Source organism: Coturnix japonica, chromosome 3 (genome assembly GCF_054131305.1).
Source record: "Coturnix japonica strain WE chromosome 3, WE-NBRP24, whole genome shotgun sequence".
Lineage (NCBI taxonomy): Eukaryota > Metazoa > Chordata > Aves > Galliformes > Phasianidae > Coturnix > Coturnix japonica.
In genome coordinates this window covers 87766512-87781597 of record NC_140665.1, presented here as the reverse complement: position 1 = coordinate 87781597, position 15086 = coordinate 87766512, and the positions used below count along the sequence as shown (strand labels likewise).

The 15086-nt window shown below is 35.5% G+C and overlaps 1 protein-coding gene across 1 annotated transcript in view; it reads right to left on the bottom strand.

Annotated features, from left to right (window-relative positions):
• Nucleotides 1-14369, bottom strand: part of TPO (thyroid peroxidase) — a 35276-nt gene extending 20907 nt beyond the window's left edge. Inside the window, exons 1-6 of the mRNA XM_085542151.1 lie at nt 14276-14369; nt 12535-12619; nt 9311-9480; nt 7718-7850; nt 3884-4013; nt 1142-1348 (exon numbers count right to left, since the gene is read on the bottom strand). Coding sequence (XP_085398277.1) covers nt 1142-1348; nt 3884-4013; nt 7718-7850; nt 9311-9480; nt 12535-12619; nt 14276-14369 — 819 coding nt within the window. The remainder of the gene's footprint in view (nt 1-1141; nt 1349-3883; nt 4014-7717; nt 7851-9310; nt 9481-12534; nt 12620-14275) is intronic.
• Between the last annotated feature and the right edge of the window lie 717 nt (nt 14370-15086).

The following is a 15086-nucleotide window of genomic DNA, read 5'->3' as shown; positions in this document are numbered from 1 at the left end:
ATGCGGCACTTAAATCAAAAGGAAACTCTGGTACACTCATCAGCTACATTTTCTTATGGGAAAATAGTTTTCTACTCTGCTAGAACCTGTACCCTATGCAAACTTCAGTGCACAAGGAAGTTGATCGGTAATTAAGGTCCATTTAAGGTCCATAATTTACATTGCTCTGAACACAAATTTATGTGTCAGTTCAAGGGTTATGGTAAGCAAGAGTCCCTTCTGCAGAATAAAGTAATGGTTTGTGTTTTGAGAAACAAAAAATGTATTTTGACTTTGCTACTCAATTTCTTTCTTTCTTTCTTTCTTTCTTTCTTTCTTTCTTTCTTTCTTTCTTTCTTTCTTTCTTTCTTTCTTTCTTTCTTTCTTTCTTTCTTTCTTTCTTTCTTTCTTTCTTTCTTTCTTTCTTTCTTTCTTTCTTTCTTTCTTTCTTCTTTCTTCCTTTCCTTCTTTCTTTCTTTCTTTCTTTTGAGTGAAAGAATGCTTGTACTTTCAAATTAATTGACTAGATAAAATTACATATTTCTACCAATTTATGTTCCTTCTAATTCACTATCAAGCTTTGAATTCAAATTTTCCATCTATACAAAGCAAAGATGTGATGTATGTAAGCTTCAGCAACTCCTTGGAGATTGTTTTATATGTACGTTGAAAAGATATCTTTCTGCAAAAATTTGCATTAGCTGCTGGAAATATCTTTGCTTGCACTGAGTGAAGGTAAAATCCTTTTACTTTACCTGACTAGCAGTTTAAAAAGCAGAATTATTTATTATCTCTTTATCTATTTTCTATTATAGAATTCAGAATGTTGATGCATAAAAACAGTAACAGTGGGGGAAACATAAGGATTCTCTGCAACATAAACCTGAGAAGTAGAAAAATATATTTGTACTAAATACTGTAGCTGTAGTTTGTTATCTCTGTAAAGTAATTTAAATCCATACCTGTTACATGTTATAAGATGATATATATACAGATAGATTGATAAACTAGATATCAGTATTTCTATCATCTGTTGTATTATTGATGATCTATCCATTTTCTTTGCAATTATTTTAGCATATGTATATCTCTAATGCATTTTACATTACTTACCTGTCTGGAGCCTGGAATTTGTCTTGAAGAAATTCATTTCAAATCTTACCTTTATCGGAAAGCAGGGATTTTGTCTTTCACATGTCATCTGGCACTCCTTTCCCGTTAAAAAGCTGGTTCTACTTATGCTCTGAGGAGTGAATGAAATGTCATGGTCTATATACTGTCCCCACACCATAATGATGTCAGCATATAGGTTGTCTTCGGTGACAGCCTCATTAGATGCGTGAATTATCTTTCTTGTCACCTCTCGGACCTGGGAAAAGAACTAATTTACCTTGAGTGTCAAGTAGTACTTACTTCTCACAATCTGATAAAACGCTAAAATCAGGATGAATAGTAATAAAAGCTATCTCCTCCCACAACCCCTCCCTGGGATAAATGATATTGTAGAGTACTTTTAATGTCCAGCTTGAAGAAGTAGAAAAACAAAACAAAACAAAACGCTGGTGCCCAACGGAGATTTAAGACTTTTCAGTTACATTTTTCTTTGTATTTGCCAAATGAGCTGTTTATCTTTGATCTGTTCCTTCACAGATAATTTTGCAAACCTTGTGGTTTTTTGTTTGTTTGTTTGTTTTGTACTGTAAGCTTTCTTTTTTTTTCTTTTTTTTTTCTTTTTTTTTTTTTTTCCCCCGTGTTTTCTTTTTCTTTAACAAATGGATTCTGCTGAGCAAAATGGATGTGCGGCAGTTCTGGGCTGTTTTGCATAACGAGAGCTCCTTGCGCAGCCCAGAAGACAGGCATGGCAGCAAATACATAGCAACTGGAAACTCTGCTTCATTATTCCAGGCAGGGAGAAGTCACAAAGTATTTCCTGAATCACTTCTGTGAAATTTGCACAGAGATACATATGATTTTCGAGGGAACATTTGCAGACACCAACGCTATAGGCTCAGCTGACACTGGAGCCTTTGGAGCAAAATCAGCAGTCAGTTTGACATGATTAGGATATTGATATCACTCACAAATTCCTCCCTCATGAGGCATAACATTCCATCAATTAGGAGCCAAGCAACTGAATGGACAGCAGAGTAAAAGTCTAATAAATTTTAGGGTTATATAATGAACACGTAAGGCAGATACAGTAAAATAGAATTGGTGAGGACAAGAGTCAACATGGGACTTGCTAAGAACATCAGTCTCTATACTGAAATAGTCAAGAGTGCCACTCATCAGAAATACAAGTCCTTATATCAGTATTTGAATAACTTTGATGATCACAGGTCTCAGTTTTTTTCTTCAAGTCCAGAAGAGTTTGTAATTGGAATTTCTCAACTATGTTCTGTTCTATCACTTTATAATAATCCTCAGCCTTGAAAGAATCATAAAATCATAGAACTATAAAATGGCTTAGGTTGCAAGAGATCTTAAAGATCCTTGAGCTCCCACTCCCTGCCATAGGTAGAATTGCCGATCACTAGATTGGGCTGCATCACCCAACTTGGCCTTGAACATCTCCAGGTTGGACTTCTACCTTACACTCACTTTATTGGTTTCTTTTTAAAAATTATGAGTAGTTAGTCAATAGTAAAAGAAAGGATGGAATAACGTACGTAGGGAAAAACAGCCATGGCACTAGTTTTATCGTATCTTCAACTTGTAACAGAGAAGCTTTCTTGTCAGATATAATCAAATTCTATGAAACCGTGTAAGGTTTTTTAAATGTGTTTTACTTCACAAGAATGTTCTCTAATGAGTCTAAAAATAGGCAGTTTGTAGAGCCTGGAAATTTAGTTGTGCAAATGTCAGGTTTTCCTCTCCAAGCACTAAATTATGTAGCTTAGAAATCATGTTATTTGATTAATAACATGAGTTGCAGGTGACATTAACACTAAATTCTCTTCTTCGTCCTTGTTAAACATGTGGTGGTTAAAATAACAAGACTTTGAGCCCATTGAAAGTCAGGTTTCAAGAAATGATGACAAACCAGGAATAGTAAGCCTAGCTGAAATCACTGTACACTGCAATGGAGAATTTTTCACTCGCTTCCCTATGCAGATACTTTTTGTTCAGAATTTTCTCACTGCTATTTTCTAATCACATGGTCTGTAAAGATTTGTAAATACTGCAAAGTCTTCTTAGCTTAGTAAACTGAACCTTCTAAAAAATAAAATTCGGGTTTGATAGTAATATTTTCCAACTAAGGTATGTTAATCACTGTGGCAACATTGTGTATTTGTACACATACATATAGATTGTTGTATATGCATTATGTTTATTTATTTAATAACCATTCCTGTCTTTCTTTCCTGAATAAGGAGTCATAAAATCATCAGCATCTTTATGTAGTAACAAAATTCTGGAGACCAAGTGGTGCAACTTTCTGCTACAAGAAAGAAACAGGCTATTTAAAGCTCCAGGAGCAGCAGGCTTTTGGCTTTTAGATATTTGCTATGAGGGATACTCCAGAAGTAGTCTAGATAGTCTATTGTGACATTTAATAATTCTCACAGGAAAGCATTTTTCTTATATCAAGAAAAAATATGGAGTAACACGTAGCTGTTGGCTCTTGCTTTGTCAGTGTGCATCACTGTGAAGAAAGTACCTTCCTCTTTCTGTAATAGCCTCTTCAGCATGAGGGGACTATGTCTAGGGCTACCCTATGGTTCCTTTTCTCAAGGCTGAGCAATAACAACCCTGTGTCTACTGGTTGCCCTGCAACTGAAGGGAGTCCTGGCTGCCCATTCTATGGTCCAGCTTTTTTTGCTGTTTGATTTCTTGGCATAAATGGAGGCTTTTTGTGGCAGGTGTGTTTACAGCCAATGTTTCACATGGTATACTTTCTAACCAAGGGCAGCCGGACTCCATTGTATCGAATGCTGGGATCCCATCCTCGAGGTTGACTGAGTCCATCTTCATAGGCTGGTGGGAGCCATCTAGCCAAGGCTGTGTTGGATGCTCCCCATCTAGTGTGTTCCCTGGGAAAAAAGAAGAAAATAAAGAATTGCACACAAAGAACATTCACCTCTGAATAATTCTGAATATAAAATAATTGTCAGCCACAGGACAATATTCCCTTGTAACAAGATGTTCATATAGTGATCTCAGCAAAGGAATCAGTTATTGGTCTTCATGTAAGCCAATATCAATTTAACAAGTAGACATGCTATCTGACTCATGTTTCTAATTTATGTTGGTTACCTTTTGATGTCTTTGAAGTACTTGCCATGTTGTGACTTGCTGATAATGAACTCACATTCCTATGGAGTCAGAAATACTGGTAAGGGCTTTCACATTTTTTAAAAAGATGCTTGTTTAGAGGAATAGCTTGGGAATCAAGATTTAGGAGAATATGATGATGGAGCCTTACTATAAAAGTGAAGGAAGATTAAAAGAAAAAAAAAAAAGGGGGGGGGGGGGGGGGGGAGGTTCATTTAGTTGTTAATATCATCCAGCAGTTTTCCAATCAACACCTGTCTACACACACCTTGGGATTAGTGCAGACCAGTTTTCCATGCTGCTGCCAGCATTTTTGGAAGAAAGTAGGGGTGTAAAATGGCTCAGACAAGAGTTTAAGAGCAAAGGAATGTAGATAGCAGTAAGGTCATCCTTAATTAAACAGTCATAGGGCTTGACCCAGTTAGTTTTCCTACTATCATGAAAATCCCTATTGCATTTTCCTGAAGTGAAGAATATTTTAGGTGTTTTTTTTACTGCTTGTTGATTTGCTTTGCATGATCTGTGCAATAAATTTTATAATTGCTAAACATATAAGAAATCGCTAAATATACAAGAATTGCTAAATATAAAAGAAAAAATACAGTTTTAGAAATGTACACAGTGATCTCTGACAGTAAAAATATAGCATGTTATAATATATGTTTATATTTCTATTGGGTACTGAAGAGGGAGCAGTTACTTTATTAATCCTCCATTGATCTCTGGCACACTGATATGACTCAATTTGCCAAGTAATATGACAGAGTAATGCACTTAATTATCCACAGTAATTCACATTTGAAAGTTGAAGTATGTTTCAATAAAGCATTCAAATTAGTTACAGTTGATTTGTCTTTATTGAAATTGCATAAAATACTGCACATAGTGTAGTGCTATTTCACTCAATTAAAAATAATGAAATGTTAATTTTGCTGCTTAACTTGTGATTTTTCTCCTGATTGCTTTTATATTGTAGAAGCTCGCTGGAACACTACTTTAGTAAAACCCCTCTCAGATGCCTTGTTATTATTCTATTAAACATGTTAATGCCTTGGAATCGTGCATGAGATATAAATGTTTTATCTAGGGTAGACAAAATGATGAGAATTTGGTATCATACTCTTACACAGTAGACAAATTTGATAACAATACATTCTGTTTATGGGAAGTGGAACTTTTCCTTCACTAGTGCAACTGTAGGATTACACTGTCTGGATATTGTTTTGACTCCCTTAGGAGGAAAGTGGAATTTCAAGATACTGCTTACTCTCCATATTTGTGTCTTCTGAATGACACCTAGCTTACATATGTAAGTGAAGCAGCCATTCTAAAGGAAACATCCTGATTTCTTTTCATAGTTAACGGATTCAGTCAGTACTCTTTACTGTACATTCATTTACAGTACATTCTTTACCCTGGGTGTACCATATTCAAAACCATAACTCCTATAGTATAAGAGCTTCAAACTAACCATTGAGTCCTTGCCCAATAAAACTATTAAAGGCACAAAAATGAAACAAAAATCTGACAGATAAGTTTCCTTGTAGATGCTCAAATACCAAGCATCAAAAAATGCAATACAGTCATCTAAACTCCTGGCATCAAACCAGAAAAAGAGTCAACTCATGAGTGCCATCCTGTCATCCTGTACTATCTCTCACTATTATGAACAACTGAAGACACAATCTTGCAGTAGACATATCAGTACCTCTGAAGTGTAAGATTAGAGAACATTAATTTGCACCATGAGATGCCTTTCTTTTAGTACTGTAATTTCCCTGCCTTTGAATCACTTTCATTGCCCTAAACATTAAAAAAAACAGATATATCAATGCAATTAGTTGGGATAAAAACGACAAAACCAACCTAGGTGTACCTTATCTTCCAGTTTTCTTAATTATTATTGTACATTTAGTTTGCTTATTATCCACACATAAGTCTTCAGGCACACAAAAAAGTAAAATTTGTTGATATGTGTTACTAGTGAATGAGGATAATGACACTCATTTTTTGATGTCATGACAATAGTTTCCAAAGACAGTCATGCTCATACCGTTCTGTTATGCATTTGTTCCAGGATTTTTATGCAAAAATAAATTTTTTGGTGGCAGAATAAACATTTTGTAACTGCACTGATCTGTCCCAGATATGCAAATTGATTAAGTAAAGAATGTGTTAAGAAATTCCATGCTCACTTTTAAATATATTATCAATTTATTTTTTTTAAAAACAGCCAATTTTAGAAACTTCTATACAAATCCTGGTATTACTAGTTACCACAGAGAAAACAATGTTTTAGTATACCCTCAACTGTTTTTCTCCCCAAAAATGAAGAGAAAGACCTCAGCAACGATGCTTGCGTATTAGAAGCTTCAGCTGCGTGTTTCTATTTGGCTGCTTGGCCAATATTTTCAAGGTCCAACAGAGTTGTCAGTGCAAATATTATACTGTTAGTTCAGATTCCAAGCAATTCTGCAAGTGCCTGGAGGAATTCATGTATATCCAGATAGATATATGACATTGATGCATATTGGATTGTGTCCTTTCAACAAAAAGCTTAACATGCAAGTTCCTTACAAATGACTTGTGATGCAGAAATACTGATTCATCTCATTTAAAATGAGTGACTGAATAACAAAACTGCAGAATGTTCCCACTGTTCAGTAACCGTATTACAGAATGCCTTAACCTGTGTAATGCTAATAGTCTTCCATTGGTCTGCCTTTCCATTTGTGAATTTAAGCCTAGGTAACCCAAGGCCAAGTATAAATATCATTTATCCTTATACTTGAAAGATCTCTTATTCTACATTTTACATCCTTATTGTATTGAAGTATTTTGAAAATATAGTCACTTGTGTTATGGTGAGTTTTGTAGGAAACAATCCTGACTTATACTAGGGTAGAAGTAGATAATAAGTAAACAATAAACATTCAGACAGCCAATCAGCACATTCATAAAAATAGATATATAAAACTATCACCTATAATTTTTATGTATATGTTCACTAAGTATTAAGGTTGTGGTAGAATTAAAAAAATGAGCATCTACTTGATTTTGTTATTATTCATTTTGAAGATGTAACTCTTTCCTGTTCAACATTGTTCTAATTTAATGAAAGATGGAAGTTGGGTGAGAATTCAATCTCTTTAATTTATATCTACTGAATAAGTCCACTCTGTGTTTAGAGCTCCTTACATAATCTTAGAAGCTTTCAAAGGTAGAGCCTCTCTGCAAAAATTAGTGCACTTAATTTGAGATGAAGAGTATTTACCCTTGGGAGCTCTAAGTGGCGTCTCATTTAGAGAGACAGTGATGTCAGATGATTGAACTCATCTACCCAGTTTTTCTAGGAAAAATAAAGGTAAATTATTGAGTTTAAAGAGAGAAAAGGAAGGAAAGACAGAGAAAGGACAAAAGAAAGAGGAAAGATTTTTCAGGGCATAATCCTTATCATACATACCTATTATTGCAGGCACCAGTGATGAGTCGATACTTATTAGCTAAGCAATTGTTTGGACATTTTGGTGGCAACATATAAGGCAGACATCCAGAAATGTTAGCAATCATAGTAAGCAGATCAGCTGATAAAAGATCTGAAAGGAAGAACCCAAATATTCTGTTGACATAAGGCTTCTATAGGAGAAAAGACATTATTGTCAGCAGCAATTACAGCATTTGCTTTTCTTTCTGGGAAAGAGCATTAGTTAGATGTGTTGCAGTAGGTAGTCTTAGGGACTTAGAGGACATATAAAGTGTGAAGAGCTATTTTTATTATCTCGTGAGTAGAGAATAAGAGGAAAGCCATCTATCCATATCTGAGACCAGAGGTGGACCTGCTCATTCCTCTCCTTTGATCTTCCCCCTGCATTCTCTTCTCTTTCCATGCATTGTGGTCAAATCATTTGACAAGTACTTACACTTAAAACAAAGGTGTAAAAAATACTGTTCAGGAGCAGATATATATTCCAATGGAAAAAATCATGGGATGGGAAGGAAACCGAACATTAAAATTAGGATAGCTATACATCTACAGCTACTTGCAGAGTGGGACTGGAATAGAATTATTGCCCAGAATTTGAGGGCCAGGGAAAAACAGGCTGCATTTCTTACACTGCAAGCTCTGTCATAAGAGTCCTTCTGATGAGGTGCAAATTTGTATTTCTCTGTGAGCTGGCAACCTCTCTCACACACATACATGAAGAGCAGGTTGGAATTAAAGGTGAAAATGAAGGAAGAGCAGAATCCTTCCTGAAACTTTTGTCTTTCAAACTGACTGTAACCTTCATGTGATTAAAAAACAAACAAACAAACAAACAAAAAACCAAAACAAAACAAAAAACCAAAGAACAAACAAAATAGTAGAAGCAGAAAGTGACTATTGCCCCTGCCTCCTCAGTGCCTTATGCAGGTCAGTCAGTCTCATCTCTTATCAGTCTAGCTCATCCAACACCGAACTAGACTGATTTAGTCCATTATCAAGTGAAAAATGTAAGCCAGAAACAAACAAATGAAAAAAAGTTTCAATCAGCTGAAAAATGTTCCACTGAGCAATTAGAACCTGTGCAAGGTAGTGGTGAGAGCAGAGAGAAAATGGGTTGCTTGACCAGCTATATAATGTTGCTATTATGTCCTAGCTACCCATGTTGAATTTGTGGATACAGATGCATTCACATGTTAGTTCAGGTTCAAAGTCATGCTCTGAATCCAATTCCCACCATCAGTATTTCTTAGGTATTGATTCATGTTTGCTTTAAAATGTTTTGTTCATTGTTTCACATAAAACTACCTTTTGACACAGCAAATAAAATGCATTGGGTCTATCCAACTTCTGTGCAGACTGCATTGGTTCTGTAAATTTATGAGTTTTGTAGACTACATATAAGTGTCTACATGTCTACTTTTAAAAGAACAAGGAGAGCATCCTGGCCCCAGGATGGGGACAAGATATGTATATCTTCCTGAAGTAAAAAAAAAAAATAAAAGAAGCTATTACAGTTTTTATCTAAAAGACCATATTCAAGAAATCAAAAGGTATTTTTACTGATGTGTTTACCAGTTGGATGCAAAGAACGCTTGTATTTCTTGCAAACTTTTTGTTTCAATACTTGAATTGACATTTCCATTCGTTCCGCTGCTTGGGAAATATCTTGACTGTCTTGTTCTGGAAATTTTGAGAAGGCCAGCAATGAGGTAGGACTTGCTATTCCCTTCCCTTGGATATTTCTATAATGAAAATAAAACAAAGAACTCATTAATAGGTGTAATTGTCTATGTTGGGTATGTTCTAAGTTTGAGGTATAACTTGAATCAAAGAATTTGCTTGGTAAGCAAAAATGAAAACTACATTTTTACTTTGTTTTGCAAGGAAAATTCTGGAAAGAGCCCTTCTGTTGAGCACACGCAACAGCATTAAAGTTTGTGTGAAGCTGTCAGGATGAAACAAAATCTGATATGGTAGACAAAGTCTGCAGCACAAAGTAGCTGAGAAGACTCGTGAAGAATAATCAAAACATAGAACTCCTCCTACTGAGACATCTAAGTGAATAGGCTTCATTTTTATGTAACATTTAATATCACTGACCATCTCAGTCATTACAGATAGATTCCTGGGAGGAAGATTGTTTATATTTGCCAGATGCTCAGTTACTGAGTCTCAGTTCAGATCAACATTAAAATATATGCATATCTATATACACAAAATAAATTCTATAAAAGTAAAATCTATGCATTGCCATCTAGCATCTGATATTCTGTTTCTGAGATTTTTATTTTTTATTTTTTAGATATTCCAAGCCAGATCAAATGCCTTAGACATTTGCTGCTGTTCTGATCTCCCATAACAGCAGCACTGTACAGAATATAAAGGGAGTATCTTCATTCTGAAAACACGTATGTACATGGCTACTGTTGCTGTAAGACCAAGGTTGTGGGAATACAAGAAAAGCTGTTCAGAGCAGCAGCTGTGGAGCGAGATAAACAGCATGAGAACCAAGGACACCTCTGCAAGGAGAAGAGTCTCACAGCTCTGATTGGATATGTGCCTGCATGGACAGTTGAAAAGTGTTCTGTAGAATGCTTTGTTGACATGTAAGGTGTTTGGGAAAGTTGTAAGGGCGGATGGGAAAGTTAGAAAATAACAACTTGTGAAGGTATATAAGGGATGTGAGAACTTGTAATAAACGATTTGGATCGTTCACATCTGAGTCCGTGCCTCAAACGCTGCACAAGGTAGCACTAACTGAAGTATGATGTCAAGTGGGTTTCTTCAACTGTAACTATAACAATGGATTCAAAACATTGAAAATGATTTTGCAATTCGTTATGCATATAGTCTCATAGACAATCAAACTGAGTTGGCATAGATTGGGACAAAATACAGTAAAACATATTAAGTTTGGGGTTTTACAATTCAGATCCTTTGAAACTGCTGAGACATGGTAAGCAAAGAATAATATAATCACTCAGATTCCTGAATTAAACACCTGATGTGAGGAAACCTATTTGTTCAGTTCAACCACAATTCAAGGTTAAGCTGAGGTCTAAGGAAAAAACAAACAAACATTTATTTTGTTTCAGACAGCTTGTAGCTCAGACCCCAAGATCAGAAATTCAGCAAACATCAGGTTGCACTACTATACATGGAATGATTAAGAGTTTTCCGATTCTAACCTGAAAAAGATATTGCCTTTTCATCTCAGAACTGCCTTTTCAGTCTCAAAGATAGCACAGAGCTCATCTGTATTGCACCGCAGCTTCCTTCAATTATTTGTAAGCCAAAGTAAAATAAGTTTTCACAGTGCTGCGACCTCTATAACTTCCAGAATTTCAAATATGCAGTCAGAATCACTTCTTTCTTGTTTTAGCCTTTGTGCTGACTAAAGCTTTTAATTCAAGTATACAGCATTCTTTGTTACAAAGGGAAAAAGCCCTAGCAGTTCCAGATTCATATGATATGAAAATGTAGAATTATATAATTTAAGGAGTTAAACGCATCCCCTCCTCAAGACAATAATGAGATTAGTTAATAGTTCAGTCCTTGGTACTTTGCAAATTGCCAAAGACTTGTGTCTTAGAGGCAGGTGCTGAGCATGTGTAACAGCCTGGATTAAAACAGCAAGAAGTCTCTCAATAAGCTGATTAAATCCATGAGGTACTGAATTAAATAAGAGCATGCAACAGAAATAGTTTTTACTGCTGTTAATTTTTAACAGTCCTACTATTTTACACCAGTTAACACAAGAGTAAATTATATTCTCATGGACATAAGGTTTCTAACGCTGGCACAGGACGCTTGTGCATCTGATGGGACAAAACAGGAAGGCAAGTGCTGATACTAATATACATCTTTGGATGCTCTGCTGACAGTGTAAGCCTTCGCCCTGTGGCTGCTTACAGGGTTAAATCCAAACTGCAAAAGACATAAACAGCTCACACATTGCTTTTACTAACAGTGCTCTGCCCAAGAAATATCCAAAGATCATAAACAATTCCTGTCATATCAAATGATTAATTTAAAAGCTTTGGATTACTGATCTAATTTTCAAGTTCTGCTGTTGAAACAGGAAAGGAAAGGGCTGAAAAGGAGAGAGAAGGAAAAGGAGAGGGTAGAGGAAGGGAGGAGAGTAGGAGAAGGGAAAAGATCTTATTTGTTTACCTTTTCTGTAATATATCTATAATTATTACTGGACCATCTCTCCTATGAGGCAAGGCTGGGACTCCTCCTGGAGAACAGGTGGCTTAAAGTGGTGTCTTCAAGTACCAGTAAGGAGAGTGAAAGTAGAATGGAGCCAGGTTCTCTTCATTGGTACCCAGTACGAGAGGCAATGGGCACAAACTGGAACATGGGAGGTTCTGTCTGAGCACGAGGAGCACTTCTGTGCTGCATGGTGATGGAGCACCAGCACAGGCTGCCCAGAGGCTGTGGAGTCTCCTTTGAGATACCCAAAAAGGGCACCTGGATGTGGTGCTGGTTTGGCACGCTGCTCTAGGTGTCCCTGCTGGAGCAGGAGCTGTGCTAGATGCAAACCTCAGCCAGTATGTGACTCTGTTACTATCATAAAGGCCTTTAAAGGGACTCCTGTGATATCAACTTTGTATAATGCCACACTTCATAGCCCACAACTCCACATATTCAGTGTTTTGAGGGAAGTTAAAAAGTCCAGTGACCCAGTGATTTATCTGGGGTGAATATATAGCTTCATTTTAATCAAACTTCTATTAGGAAACCCTTTTGCTGAATAAATTCACTTTATCTGTTATTTATTTATTTATTTTTACCTTTTCAGAGCATATTGTGTAGCATAATCCACCAGATCAGAAGCCTTCTGGATAGCCTCAGTAATGCAGTTATCTTCAATTTCTTCTCAACAGAAGAACAAAACAACATAACAGGAATAAAAAAGAAAAAAAAAAGATATTTATTTAAATAAACTTATAAAATAAATAGGTTTGCAATACTGTCATATGCAATTATTCCCCATTAAAATATCTCTGTTATTTACTGCTGTGTTTTCTGATCTTTCTGAAAAATAAGTTAAGAGTAGTAAATCATTTCTTCCATAATGTATGAAGTGTTAGGCTTTCCCTTGTTTTCTTCCAGCATAAATTCAGCTACATATATCGTGTAGTGCTACACCTACAAGTCCATCTGAGAACGTGTTGTTATGTGAGGATTATGCTCTATAGGCTTCATGTGGATGTTGCATAAGGCTGTCCTTGGATTGAAAGGACAAATCCAAGCTCACGTTGCAGGTAGCATGAGCCATTCATATGATTCATTTAATGTTATTCGGATTTGTTACAACTGAAAATGCTTTTAAGTCTAAGTTAAAATTAGAGACTGATCTTTACAGTTAACACAGACTTTTAGAATTTGATACAGAAAGATTTTAAATTATACTTAAGGGTTTTGTCTCTGTGAAATATATTTTGCTTTAAGTATTTTTCATCATGGCATATTGATTTAGGCTCTAATTCAGAGGAGAAGATCCATCTTCTATACCTAAATTCCACTCTCTCTCATTCTTTTCCATTTATTCATATGTTCATTTTCTGTTAACTAACCTCAAATATAACCTCATTTTAAACTATACATTTACCAGCAATTAATATGGGAGCATCAAGCAGAGAATCCACTATAGAAAATCAATCTGATCCTGTTTCACAGAGATAGTCTGAAATCTATTTACCATCTAAAATAATGTCTTGGATATTGGTTCAGGGGTTATTTATTTTATAGTCTGGATATCACTGTATTTACTTATTTTATCTGCTATTTTATCTGTTATTCTATAGTTACATCAGATGAAGATCTTTCCCTTCCAAACCTTATCTAACAGTTAAGGAAATGTAAATATTGAAAAAATTATTGACAAATAAATATTGAAAAAATCCTGTTTCTTCACAATTTCTATTAATGTAAAAATCAACCTCTTGAAAATAATCCTTTCAAAAATCAGTCTTGTATCTATTGTACTAGTCTACCAAACCTCACTGATTTAGACTGATCAGATGTAAAATAAATAGCTCTGGTACTCAAAAATGTGGGATTTTATCAATTAAATATAGGTGCTTCTGCAGTCTGAGATGCTCTGAAGTCCCTCCAGTAACCCAGAGGGTGCTAATGGGAACAGATCCATGGAGATGTGCAGCCTCATGGGACAGAAGCAGTGTACCAGCTGGCACATCACATGGCAACTGACTGCAGTCCAGAGTGAGTAAAGGTAGTGACTTTCACACTGGTAGAGAAATCCAGCCATCATGCTTCTAAACATTACAGTTGACATATGGATGCCACTAAGAAAATTCAATCAATTTTAGACATACATACATAACTGAGATACACAGCATGTGTCGTGTTCACCATTGTCGAGTGATGAAGGTGCATTTCAAAAGCAAGTGCTCATGGAATAATTCTCATGGGAGTCAGATCGAGTATTTTGCACATTAAAAAGAAAATAAAAGATTAAGCTAAACTGCTCAATGAAATAAAATGATATATGTTTTATCTGTTACTTACCAAAGATGACATCTTTGCCAGTCTGAAGGAAAGAGAAGAAAACAGCTGTGAAGGCTATAGCTGCTGAAATTCCCAAAACAATTAACACTTTCATCTAGAATAAAGAAAAGAGAAATGTTTACAAAATATATACCTTTATTTTATAGATAATTATAAGCCGTATTAGAAATAATTTCCTTTTCTCTATTTTCATTCTTTATTAATTCTTTTCCCCCTCAGGAAAATTTTAACACAAGGTGATACAACACTTATCTTTATGTCATGATATGTTCTGACAGTATTAGCAACGTTTAGCCTACATAATAGAAGTTAAGCAATATTTCACCATTTGTTTTGAACTTCTGTGTCTTAATATGGTTCGATTACAATTTTGCATTACACACAAGACAGTGAAACTGGACAAACTACGAGTAACATCTATCAGACCTGACTGTAGTCCTGTCCATGTACAATTGTAATATCAAAGCTGGGCAACAAATATATTCACATTGCAAATATTTCAGTACACTGGCTTGCTGATAGTTTTTACAGCAGTGCAAATAGATATGTAAAGTATCCAAGAAGCAATATTTTTTACATGCTACACTGTGATCAATAAAGAAAATAATAAATTAACAAATCAACTACAAATTCAGGCTAGTAGACCCAAAGGAAGTCAATAAGAAAGCACCCCTTATTTTCCACGAGTTAATATGATGAAGTTGCTCTGGAAAACGGCAAGAAAAGTTTCATAGTCTGACCTTTTGTCTGCTGAGCAGCTGATCTTCTACAGTTCTGTGCTTTATTGATGTCAGTAACTCTCCTGAAATAT